This window comes from Lepidochelys kempii, chromosome 8 (genome assembly GCF_965140285.1).
Source record: "Lepidochelys kempii isolate rLepKem1 chromosome 8, rLepKem1.hap1, whole genome shotgun sequence".
Classification (NCBI taxonomy): Eukaryota; Metazoa; Chordata; order Testudines; family Cheloniidae; genus Lepidochelys; species Lepidochelys kempii.
The window spans coordinates 80,841,818-80,855,806 of NC_136387.1; the positions used below are offsets into that span (position 1 = coordinate 80,841,818).

The following is a 13,989-nucleotide window of genomic DNA, read 5'->3' on the forward strand; positions in this document are numbered from 1 at the left end:
ATTTTTGATTTGTTTTCAGTTTCAAGTTCTTAAAGAGCAAACTAAATTTCTTACAAAAACAATATATGCAAAGATATTCGTTCTCACATTATTCTCCATCTCAATCAGAACCTTCTTAAATTTGCATCTTATTTTCAGTCTAATTTATTTACTGTTTGAGTACTGCCTGTGTAATCCTGCTGAACTTCTTGCCTACCCAGCTGCAGCAAAAACCTATTCAAACCTGTCTATCTTTTTTTTGTAAGTATTTGCATGACATCTTGTGAAACCTCTGTAATTTTCTTTTGATTACAATGCAGCCAGGCTTTCAGTGCTTTCTCAATTAACATTTGTCAAAAGCATCACAATCACTTGAAGAAGTGTCAAGTAACTGCTGCTGAATCAGGCGCTGAGGGTGGGGAGGGGAGAATAGAGCAGGGGAGAACAGATTATAACTATTATCCTATATATCCCATGACACACAGTGCTAATTAGTACATATTTAATCACTGAACTCTGTATTAACAATATTGCAATTAGTACTGTTTTATTAGACCTTTACTTTTGGTTTTGGGACAAGAATAGTCTAAATACTATAGGAACTAGCTAAATATCCATAAAAGGACTCATGACAAATATTTGAAATTCAATAGTGAGATGACTATTTTAAGAACACAATTTCATACTGCAACTCTGAGTGCAGCTGATCTGCTGCAGACTATTTTCAATGCTACCCATTAAAATAAATTATACAGCACATCTACTTTGGTTTTAAAGATGATCTGCAAATACTGCTAATAAGAAAGACATTTTCAAAATTATTTATAATCCCTAATTAGTAATAACATAAAATCACAAAAATAAAATTTTAAAAAACTATCTGCAAAATACTCTTCTCAAGACCGGAGTGGAATTCCATATCTGAAAGAGCACACTACAATAATCCAAATGGAGTTGGAAGTGCAGGGAAGGAGAAGCACCTTCAGTGGAAAATGTTAAAAGAATGACACACAATTCATGAAATCACTTTTGAAAAACATCTAGCATTTAAAAGGCAGGTCATCTTGTTTTTAAGGAACTATCGGAGGATATACTCTACAACATAATCTAAGATTTCTGTTTACTCTAGGCGCAAAACTGGAGTTTATTCTTTTTCATTGCAATTTAATTCGAATCATGACTGTTAGGTAATGTCTGTCTTGCACTAGGAAGGAGCGAACATGCAAGCCTCATATACCATCAACCAGAATTTTCATTTTGAGGAGGTGATGGCTGTCAAGTAACTGCTTACACCCCAGGACTGCATCTCAGAGTCAGGTAGAAAATCACCCTCTTGTGCCCAGGAGCGGGGATGGGACTGTAGAGGGAAAAGGAATGTTTAATTTGCCTCACACATCAAAACCAAAGGAGTTATGAAATCTTGTTTTGTGTGGTCTTAACTTTTAGACTGGGCTACAATACTTGTGGCAATGGGAGGAAAAACCTTCCTTTAAAAAAAAAAAATCATTTGTGAGAATGTGTTCAACTGAAACTGGACTGCACAAACAAACAAAAAGAGGTAAACATAATTACTGTGTAGAAGGTAAATTAGCGTAGATTTGTATCATCCTTTTTCCTAGACCAAATTTAAATTAATACTCAACTAGCCAAATAGGGTTGCCAACTTTCTAATTGCACAAACCCGAACACCCTACTCTGCCCCCTCCCCTGAGGCCACGCCCCTTCTCTGAGGCCTTGCCCCTGCTAACTCCATCTTGCCTCTCTCCATCGCTCACTCTCCCCCACCCTCACTCACTTTCACCAGGCTGGGGCAGGGGCTGGCGAGTGGGCGACTGAGGGCTCTGGATGGGGGTGCGGGCTCCGGGATGGGGCCAGAAATTAGGAGTTCATAGTGTGGGAGGGGGTCCAGGCTGGGTCAGGGAGTTCGGGTGTGGGAGGGTGTGAGGGCTCTGGGGTGAGGCTGGGGATGAGAGGTTTGGGGTGCAGGAGCAGGCTCTGGCTGGAGGCTGAGGGCTTTGGAGGGGGCTCAAGGATGGGGTATTGGAGGAGGTTTGGGATGCGGGCTCTGGGAGGGAGTTTGAGTGCGGGAGGGGGCTCACGGATGCGGGCACCGGCCGGGTAGCGCTTACCTCGGTCGGCTCCCGGAAGCGACCAGCATGTCCCTCCGGCTCCTAGGCTCAGGGCCACAGTTCCCTGTGCCTAGAAGCGGGACATCCCGGCTGCTTCTGGGAGCCGTGTGAAGCCAAGGCAGGTAGCGAGCCTGCTTTAGCCTCGCTGTGCCACCAACCAGATTTTTAGCGGCCTATTAAAATCTCCCGGATTGCTTTCAATAGTCACCGGGAGACCGAGGCCAATTCTGGTAAACTCCCAGCCAATCCGGGAGGGTTGGAAACCCTCTACCCAAATGGATTACTTCTTCCACCACTGAAAATATAGGAACCACTGGGGTGAAATACAGCAACTATTTAACAGTGTGCTATGTAACAGAATAGCCTAATAATTTAAGACAAGGAGTAAATAATTATTTTCCTCCGAATGGAAAGGAAAGGGGAACTTAGACAGTAAAGGCCAGATTACCAAAGGTATTTAGTAACTGCTTTTCAAAATCCCACTAGGCATCTAAGTGACTAACTCTCACTGAAATGCTTAACTCCCATTGACTTCAATGGAAGTTGGGGCCTAGGCACTTTTAAAAATTCTACAATGTTCCTATCTGCATCTTTAGGTGCTTAAATACCTTTAAAAATCTGGCCTTAAATCCCAATGACTTTCAATGAGACGTAGCCACCAACATGCCTAAATCGATTCTGAAAATGAGACTTAGGGCTTGTCTACACTTAAAACGCTGCCCCATTGCAGCTGCACTGTAGTAACGCTTCAGTGAAGCCACTACCTGTGCCAACAGGAGGGCTTGACTCAATGGCACAGGTATTGTACCTCCCCGAGAGGCGGTAGCAAGGTCCACAGGAGAATTCTCCTATAGACATAGCACTGTCTACACCAGTTAGGCTGGTTTAACTGCATCTCTCAGAGGTCTAGATTTTTCATATCCTTGAGCAACATAGTTATACCGATTTTATTTCCGAGTATAGACCAGGCCTGAGGCTTCTAAGTCACTTAAGCACTTTTGAAAATTACCCTAATAAAGTAACAATAGACACATTGGCACTTGGCTAGGTCACTGAGTTAACACTTCCTGTTCCCACAAACAGTGCCGTCGGAGTTGAAATAGCCCACAAGTAGCAAGGGCCTTTATTTTACAGCTCTTCTGAAAGATGGCCCCCTAGCACAGACCTGGGGTATTGTTTCAGTAGTGACTCAGGGAAATCACCAGCACTTGCTGCAGCACCTAGGTATTAAGAAGTTGCGCAGCCAGCTATTAACTCAGCCAATCCTGCTTAGCTGAGAACACAAAGTTAGCATAGCCATCTTCTTAATTGATATCTGCACATGATAATAAAGGTTTCAGTAAACTGGCAAAATTGCTTCAGTTGAAAACTGGGTTAATTGGCTCCCAGTATCTCATCTCTTTCACCATGACCACTCCTCAATCAATCAGCAGCATGAGATAATGGCCGAGATCTGATTTTCTTTAGCAGTTTGCTGCCTGACTCCATGGAAGATTCTTGGGGTGATAAAGATTTATTTGCACCAACTTCCCATTATTTTAAGGCTTGGGTAATGGCACTATAAGGGCTTGTGCTCTACACAGACCCACAGCTGCTATATTTTCCTGCAGTGATCTGATAAAATGTAATGATAGTTAACATGCTGCAAATAAGGAGAATGAACTCCAGTTTGAACTGTTTTGCACGGTTAGCGCAAATTGGAATGAACATAGATTAAATCTTCCCCTAATTCACTGAGAAAAGGATCTGCCTTCTCTTTGATGCCAAAGAAGCATTACAGAGTAACAACATATCCATTTTTGAAAATACCCCCTGCTCCTCCTAATTCTTTCAATTTAGAAAGTATTTTATTCCTGAATTTCTTCTGCCTTCTTGCATTCTTTGGGTGTCTGTGATATGTGTAGTAGAAAAAATACAGTATCCTCACCCACAGGGCTTGCCAGCCAACTAAAGAAGAATCTGGTATGATGCACACACTTGTTTTGAGTTGTATCTGTTTGTTATTTTAAGTCAAAATATATTTTATTACTAATTTAGGAATACAACTTTTTAAAAACTTTTCTTTTCACTTAACCCAAGAAACCACATTCCTGCACAGTTTTTATGTGGTTTCCATCATACAAAGTATTCAAAGTGCTGTGGAGAGAGTGTTAGCATAGAGAACACTTTACAGAACTATGTACAGTAATTCCCATAAGTGCAGAGAGGGGAAAAACAACATACAAAGGATGAAGTCAAGGGAATGAGCTGTGAAGGAGAGAAAAGGCCAATGTGATATGGGTCTGTTTCTTGGTGCAAAAGAGTACTTTGGTCACAACATTCTGAATTCCCTGAAGGATTGAGGAATATTGTAAAATAGGCAATTGCAAAAGCAGAGATTGTGATTACGGCATGGATAAGGGTTTCAGCAAAGGCAGGGTCAAAGTAAGATCAAATACTGGCAATATTCTAGAGATTGCAATAGGCAGAATTAAACATAAGGGAGACATCTGAAGAAGGAAAACACAGGTCTGAGGTCAAGAGTGAGTCCAAGATTTTTGGTCTTGGGAGTAATGCGAATGTCTAACTTCAGGAGTGAGAGTCAGATATGACAAAGAAGTCTTTTTACCCAGGAGGACTTCAGTCTTTGAAACACTCAGCATTTGGAAGTTATGGTGTAGCCAAGCACTGACAGAGTCAAGACAGCAGACAGACAGGTGACAGAGGGATCAGAGAGAGTCATTACTGCTCCCACTCGAAAGAGAAGTGACACAGATTGCTAAATTTTCCATAAGGGCTCCAAATTAACCATTCCAACAGAAGAAGTCAAAGCCAGGATGTCTGCTTTTGCGGCACTAACTCTAAGACATCATTAAATGTTTGATACTAGGGTATTTTAGGACAAGGCAGCAAAAAAACAAGGTGCTATGGTTAAAAGATGTAGAAACAACACCCAACTTTATGAACAGACAGTTAAGAACATAAGAATGGCCATACTGAGTCAGACCAATAGTCCATCTAGCCCAGTATCCTGTCTTCTGACAGTGGCCAATGCCAGATGCTTCAGAGGGAATGGAATGAACAGAACAGGGCAATTATCAATTGATCCATCCCAATATCCAGTCCCAGCTTCTGGCAGTCTGAGGCTTAGGGGCACCCAGAGAGCACGGAGTTGGGTCCCTGACTATCTTGGCTAATAACCACTGCTGGACCTATCCTCCCTGAACTTACCTAATTCTTTTGGCCATCACAACACCCTCTGGGAATGAGCTCCACATATAAAGTGTGCATTGACAGTTGTTATAAATGAACTTGTGCAAGTACTAAAAAACAAAAACTCCTCTAGTCAAGCTAATAATTTCAAAATTTGATCTCCAGTCTCCAGCCTACCAATAAGTAGCTTACACATGCAGACATCAAAATCACATTGTAATAAGAAAACTGATGGTCAATTTATACAGTTTAAATGAATATTATGCTGACACTGAAGTGATCTGAGCATTTTATACAAAAAAAATTAGCTTTAAGGGTTTCTTCCTAATCCCTCTATGACTTATTATTTGTTTATTTAAAGGGCATTCATATTAGGCAGCTTCTGTCCCTCTTCAATGCGCTGTTTCTTTTACTATGGGGAGCTGGCTTAGGGTATGTTTACACTGAAGCTCAGAGTGTGCTTCCCAGCACAGATAGACTGACTCGTGCTAGTTCAGCTTGAGCTAGCTAAAAATACAGACTGTAGTCAGGGGTTGCCTGACCAGCAGCTCGGGTTAGCTGCGTACAAAACTGCTCTGACTCCTTGGGTACACACTCAGGTGGCTAGACTGAGCCGCTGCCCAGGCTATCCCTGCCTACACTGCTATTTTTAGCCTGTTCGCTAGCACAAATCCATCTACCCAATCTGGGAAGAATAATCTCAGCTGCAGTATAGACATACCTTTAGACTGAAGGAGATTTATGGTAAAATTTATTTTTAGTTCTTATATATATGTGTGTGTATGTGATTATATATATTAGGGATGTCAATTAATCGCAGTTAACTCATGCATTTAACTAAAAAAAATTAATCCCAATTAAAAAAATCAATCACAATTAATCGCAGTTTTAATCACACTGTTAAACAATAGAATACCAATTGAAATGTATTAAATGTATTTTGGATGTTTTTCTGAATTTTCAAATATATCAATTTCAATTACAACACAGAATACAAAGTGTACACTGATCACTTTGTATTATTTTTATTACAAATACTTGCACTGTAAAAATGATAAACAAAAGAAATAGTATTTTTCTCTTCACCTCAGACAAGTACTGTAGTGCCATCTCTTTATCATGAAAGTGCAACTTACAAATGTAGATTTTTTTTTTGTTACATAACTGCATTCAAACACATAACAATGTAAAACGTTAGAGCCAACAAGTCCACTCAGTCCCACTTCTTCATCCAATCGCTAAGAGAAACAAGTACATAGATCTATTTGTGTGTCTGTAGTAAAACAAAATTAAAAATCAATATACACTCACTGTCTTCCACTGAGCTGAAAACTGTAACAGTATAATTACACACAGACTCTCAAACCAACCCCAACATTTTCTAAAGATACCTTCATGGATGAACAGTGAAAACTCTGTGGCTAACACTCTATTCTATATAAGGAAGGGAAGAGTAGTATTAGCAAAGAGCTCAAAAAGCTTTTTACTCCCTTTCAAACTCTTGCTTCACTCACCTGCTGTTTGACTAGAGCTCCAACAGTGAACCAAACCCTAGGGCAGTTGCCCCAGTCCCATAAAATCCTTAGAACCAGCATCTGCTTTCCAATTGACCCCATCATCGTCAAACATTCCTCAGCATCCAGTTACAACATAAAACAACATTCCAAAAACAATCTAAGGTGGCTGGGCTACATACAGTTTTTGTATCAGTATAATTACAGGTATGTCAGTTAGGGGGTGGGATTTTTTTCATCAAAATAGTTATACCTGTACAACAGTTAGTGTGGACGCATTAATACCAGTACGAAGGTACCTTATACCAGTATAGCTTGTTCTCCTTCCTGTACTAGGAATAGCTACACCGGTAAAAAGGACTTTTTACCAATATAACTGTATTCACAGTAGTGGGGGTAGTACCACTTTGACTATACTATATAGCTGAAGTGGTACAACTTTTGTGCATAGTAGACAAGACCTTACTATAAGACTTTCTGAAGTGGAAAAAAAAGTTACTAAATGTACACATTAATGACATGAGAAGTGAAACATTTGCCTTCAACGATAAAGAAGCTTGTCAAAATTTTTCTCTCTCCCTGTATCCCCCTTCCCAAAATGTTCCACAGAGTAGTTCTTCATGAATTTACTCTACCTCTTGGTGTTAACTTGTGGTTCATAGTTGTTGAAGTAATTTCTTTTGAGATCTGTGTCCCAAAAGCCCCCCCCCCCCTTTTTTTTAAGAGAGCTGATGCAAATAGTTGTGCTCATTTCAGATTGACTGCAATTGTTACAGACTTACCTGGAAGACTAATGTGTAATTCCACAATGTTATAATGTGCTAGAAAGATGTAGGATAATCTTGTCTAAGCAGATACTGGAGACAGTGCAAGAAGGATGGAAAAACATTTATACCTGGTATTGCACATTAACCCCTTCAGTCCCCCCAAAACCTCCTGGCACACATCTCTTTCACCTGCTGGTGCCAAGAAGTTAAAAGGTCTGTAGATACATTTTAATCAATTTAAAAGTCGGGAAGCAGAGCACAAAAGCTAACAGGTTTCTGGCTCAAAATGAATGAAATTAGTCTTATTTCAACAGATCTCCTCTAGTACAGGTGACACAAATACAAGCATTTATTCCTAATAAAATAACTATCCGGTGTTTTAGAACTTTAAAGTAGGCACTTCAATGTGTGTCATACCAACAAAAAGTAACACTGCCATGGGTACTAGTACCTAAGAAATCCTCCTTGCCCTTCAGCCAAAATCAAGGTCTATAAACAAAAATGTCCAAATATATGTTATATCAATGATGATACAAGTGGATTGCTGAAGTAAAAGCAAATACTTACCTTGGGCAGGGTCAGGTGGGCCAAACTCTAGAGAGTATCGTAGAATGAAGTTGTTGTTCCACACATACAGATGGTTATCTCTTGGGTTGTAATCCACCGCTGCAATGTACTGGTACTGGTTGGGGAAGGGAACTTCTACATTTTCTCCTCTGCTTAACCTGGTGTTGTAAATGTAATCAATTGCATTCTTGCCAGTTTCACTTTCGTTGTCTTGATACACTGATCGGACTACATAGAGGACTCCACATATCATAAAAGCATTGGATGCTGCCCGTTTGTCATATGTGGTTTCCCATGTTGCTTCAAAGCGAAGAGTGTATGGATTCAACTGGCTAATAACTATCATTCCGTTGTTTTGTTCCGTAGCATAAATTACCCATAAGCCATTTTCATCAACTGCTAAATCAATATCAGTCTTTCCTCCCCATCTGTATGGAGAAGTGTCATGGTAGTTAGCATAATTGATAATGGCCTCTCCACTCTTAATTCTAGTCCTCAAATCAAACTTTACAATGTTCCTGGTTCTTTCTTTGTTAAAAAATACAGCACCATCATACACCACAAATCCAGTGCCGTCCACTCGATTTGGAAGTTTGTAAGTTGTCTGTTGGCGTCCATTTTGGAAGTCCTCTAAAGAAGCGTATTCTATCAAAGTATCAGTGCGATATGGAGTCCATGGCATGAAGTATATTTTATCTGCAGCCTGGAGAGGATCTTTGCACCAAGCACCTGCCTTTTGTTCAGCTTCATATAAAGACGGTGAGTCCACAATTGCTTTCAACGTCCCCGGGCAAACAAAAACTAACAGTCACAGAGAGAAGTAAGACAAGAATTATGTCAAATTAAAACATTCATGCACCTAAAAAGACTAGGTAAGTCATAATGACTGAGTCAGGAAGAAAAGAGTCATTTAATTTTATAATAATTACAATTATCACTCTTTATCATCCACTTTTCTTAAAGTTACCATGTTCTTATTGTACCAGTATGTAAAGTGGATGGGAACTGTTTTCACTAGTACAGACCAAGGCTCAATCACACACATGTACATCTAAAAATGTAGAGCTAATCTTGCATTTTAATCTTAGACTTTAGTGAATACAGCATTTAGGCTCCAGAGCTTTTAACTGGTGTGTAGTACTGCGATAGGTCATTTCAGTAAAAAAATCACATCAAATTGTTTAGAACTTTAAGAAGTGGTGAGGCTGAAAAAGGAGGTGCCTCGATTAAAAATAAAGAAACAAAACAGATCGTCAGGTATATAGAGAAAGCAATTAGGAGCAGAGAAAACAAAACACAACCAAAGCAATGAATGAAATAGACCAGGAAACCCTGTAACCAAGGCATGCTATGGAGAGGGTTCTGGAAGCCAGGCAAGATGACATTTGATTAACAGGAAAGTACCCAAGGATGAGAGAAAGAGAGGGAAAGAGAGAAAGCACGGGACTCTCCCCTCCAGCCCCAAGTTTTTCAGACACTATATCCCACCACCTACTTTAAGCAACCAAGTCTCTTTACTGCAAACAGTCGACTTCTTTATGAGGTGTACTTATGAGATCCTGCTGATTATCATAATATCAGAGTGTTGTGGGTAGGGAAAGGGAGGAGGTTAACATCCATAAGGCACATAACAAGGAGCTGGGGTTTGGACTGTATACGTTATTTACCTTTTTGCTCCACTTCTATTTTAAGCATCGGAAGGAAAAAGTGCAAGGAAAAAGGAAAGAAGATTAACATAAATTGACTATTAATCTAAGATTAAATTAGTAACAGACGCTAAATATAGGGAGAATAAGAACTGCACTATATTGGATAAAGAGAAATAGACAACAGGAAAACCTAGCAGGAGAAAGATTCTAAAGTTACATAAGTGAACATGGATCAATCATTTTAGTCGTTTAAGGAGGCAACACCAATATGTTGGCATGTAGTTTCACTTAGTGAACCTGAATAAATAATGAATTACTTCACTAATGCATGATATACGTACCCTTCCCAAACACAATGTATATTCCTATCAAGTTGGTTTTTTTAAATGAAATATTAATATATATTATACACAGGTAGGGGTATGTGTGAGCGCATGTGTGGGCGTGTGCTTATAATCCCCCTGCTCAGTGTTCTGTTTTCCTTTCTTGTAAGTGAAGTGGTTCATTGCCTTTAGTTTTCCTTGGGGTTTCCCCCTCCCCCTTGAATGTTAATTTTCAGAATACTGTAACTTCTTAGTCTAGAACTGCAAAATCAGAGTAAAAGGAACAAGCGAAAATATCTAGAAGAAAGAAGCAAAAGCACAGTAAGCAAGAAGAAAGGAGAAGAAAAAAATTAACATTTAGCTCATTCAGGCATTCTTCAGCATCATCGACTAAGCCCGAATCAGCAAGCTAGTATGTAAAGACAATCATGGCAAGCACTGAAAACAAATACCATCTCCACCACCACACACACCATTAAAGGAAAAAGAAAAGGAGTACCTGTGGCACCTCAGAAACTAACAAATTTATTTGAGCATAAGCTTTCATGAGCTATAGTCTCTAAGGTGCCACAAGTACTCCTTTTCTTTTTGCAAATACAGACTAACACTGCTGCTTCTCTGAAACCTGTCATGAAAGGAAAGTGCTTCATAAAACAAACCTGATTAGCAGAATTGTTAGATTACTGAAGCAATTCTTTCCCAAAGACGTTTAAAGGAATAGATTATGTAGTTACATGAAGGGTGTTACAACCAAAGTCCCAATAACTACTAGCCATAAAAAACAGTTCACTCTGTCAGTGGGAATTTTGAAGTACGTTCCTTCAGTTTCAATAAATGACCTGGACAATGCCAGTTGTACAACTCCTTTGTAACAATATTTGTTGATACCAAAGAAGCGTATGAAAACTACCTGTACAGCTATTACACCTTCAGTATTATGGTATTATCTAGGAAATGTATTTCTTTCTTCCACAGAAGATTGTGGATTTTTGGTTTCATTTAACAACATTACCTGTGCTATTGTGTGAGAACAGCACTGACCAAACCGATCTAATATTTCTTCAGGGGACAATTTAGAAACCTTTTTTTGGTTACCGTTTTTGAAATGAATGGTATTTTTCCTAGCCTTGCTCATTTATACATCTTCAGATAACATACTTATTTTCCTGCTATTTGTGGTTATGGACTTATAAAAGTAAACAGAACAGAATTTTTAGGTTGCCACAATTCTGATAGTGACATTCAGATGATTCCATCTGTGAACTATGATGCATGATCTTATTTCTCAGCAAAGAGCAATATTGTACCTGCTTAGAATTAGTAAGAGTAGGGCAGTTGTGAAAAGACACGGATAACAAAAATCATTAATAGCATGTCTGCTCTGAGTACATTTGTGTACAGCTGTACGCTTTTCAGGGACAGATGGGCTTACTGAAGTAAACAAATGCTTCAAAGTCCAATCAATAGAGAGAGCAATAAAACACTTTTAAAATGTCTTCCATTGAATTCCTGAGTCCAAATAAGACTTAAAATAAAATTTCATGCATAGATGTAGGAAGTAGTGCTTCTGATGTGCTTATTAATCCTACAAGGGCTGACTTCTGTTATTCAATCAAAGTATCAACATATATTGTTCAGCATAATTGAGAGAAATGTCAAGTAGGGCACTCTCAATTTCTCTGTAATTCAATCAATAACATTCTAATTTTAGGACAAAGCAATGCATATCAGATTTGTTTAGAATTCCATTTTTAATGGAGATTCACCCGAGCATCCCAAAAGATCATTTTTATTGAAGAGGATTAGAAAAATATCAGCAATAGATATGAATTTTGAGAGGCAAACAAAAGAAGCTTCTCATAAAGGATTTCGTTATGAGGACCATGAACATAGAACCCAGGGAGCTGTAGCAATACGCATGGTCACCAAGGTAGCTATGTATTTATGGAGACCAGCAAGACGTGGAAAAGCTAGTATGCTACACACTATCCAAGGGTGAGACATTAAATTCAATGTGTGAGAGAGCTATATCTTTTACCACAAAATCTCACACTCTCAACCATGTTTACCCTCTCTCATGGACAGAATGGAAGTGACCATGAGATTTCATAGGTTTTTTTTAAAAACAAAATCTTGTGATAATTAAAGATTTGGGGGTGAAGGGATAGGAAAAAGAGACCAGTTCAGAAAAATAAGAACAGGAACAAGAACTTTTTTGGTTTTAGGTTTGAAAATGTAGGGATCAGTAATCTCTTCCCTCACCTAGACCTCCAAAAGGCCTAGACGACCTTTTTGAAATCCTTCCTAAGGGATCTAACATGAGTCGAACTCTTACGTTGGGCCAACTGAAATTTGCAAACCTTGGGATTTCAGGTATTCTACATGCCAGCACTGTGTTTTTAAGTGCCACAAAGGGCTCAGAGCACTGAAGATTCAAATAGAGCAGTCAGACCCAGCCCAGAAGGGAGAGAACACTAGAACTGATAAATGCATTTTTGTTGGGCATCAGAGAGAAGTAGTTTTGGAAATATAGGGATAGATGTCGGGAAGTAATCAGAGGGAAGAGAAAAAATGGGAAGGGATAGTGAAACATCACAAGGTTAGGGTAAGCCTTTGAATGGTAAAGCTTATCCGGACTGATTCATCAAATCTTCTGGGGGTTGTCAATAGGATAATTCCTGTGACAATGTTGTAACTACTCCTGGTGGTCACCACTATGCAAGCTGCAGTTACAACTTCCTAATCTTCACTTGGGAGGGGGGGGGGGGGAGAGGATATCTATCCATCTATCTCCAGAGTCCAGGATAATTAATAATAACAGAATAATTCACAAGGGGCGTCAATGGAATTAAACAAAGCAAACATTTTAAGGAATAGAACGGCTACAAGTTAGAGTTCAGCGTAGGCTGCGTTGTGGCACTATACTTCTGATAACTGAAAAAGAAAAGTCCCTGTAGATAGGAATACCCAATCAGTAGAATATATCCACACATGTCTCCCTAAAACAGCATAGAAAATTGTTTTAAAGTTTGATAATATTTGCATAATACTTTTCTCTCTAGATTGGCCTACTGGAACTGGCTCCATGGAAAAAATAACCTTTTGGCATTTGATTGACCTCATGCTTTGGAATAAGATGCACTGCCCTTTTTCTAGGAATTTGGGAACAGAAATTGTGCTGAAGTAAAAATGACTTTAATTAAACAAAATAATATTGGTTAGACTGGGACAAAACGTAACTCCTCAAAAGTGGGACAAGAAAAAAGGTTACAACGAGTCACCAATATTACACATGGGAGGAAAGGTACCAATGAGCAGTGTATAAAGTAGGCGTCCAACCTACAAAGGGTATAGAAAAAGATCATAAAGCATCCATATCACAACACCACAAAAATACACAGCAGGGATGAAAACAAGAGGTGATCTGTGTTTGGCCTTTAACGGATGCTGAATAAAGCTAAAGTAGTGAAGCAATATAGAGCACTGTTTTGGTTTAAGAAGTTTGCATTTCAAAACAATGTGCAAAAACCAATATGGACAGTTTTGGCATGGCTTTACTTATGCGAGAACTCATTCCCTTTTGTTTCTGATGTGTATTTTCTGCTACTTGGGAGTGTTTTGTATCTGAAACAAGCTTTGTTTTTTGTCCAAATGAAAGTTTCGGTTTTGGTTTGAGATCAAGAACATTAACCTTAAAAACTGTTAGAATTTATGAAACAAGCACTGTATTGCTATACTTCACACTGCAAGCATGGCCATTTCTCTGCTGGATTAAAGGAAGAGGGAGAAGTCACTCCAAAGAGTGATCTTAAGAAGAAATGAAAACAGGTGAAAGTGTTGAATTAGCGTAACTTTTAAAAACTGAAACA

At 39.1% G+C, this 13,989-nt stretch overlaps 1 protein-coding gene across 16 annotated transcripts in view; it reads right to left on the reverse strand.

Moving 5' to 3' along the window:
• The window catches only part of ADGRL2 (adhesion G protein-coupled receptor L2), a 195,218-nt gene that overhangs the window by 54,903 nt on the left and 126,326 nt on the right, over positions 1-13,989 (reverse strand). For all 16 annotated transcript variants that reach the window (XM_073357241.2, XM_073357237.2, XM_073357249.2 and 13 more), the window contains exon 5: positions 8,149-8,949. In XM_073357241.2, coding sequence (XP_073213342.1) covers positions 8,149-8,949 — 801 coding nt within the window. The remainder of the gene's footprint in view (positions 1-8,148; positions 8,950-13,989) is intronic.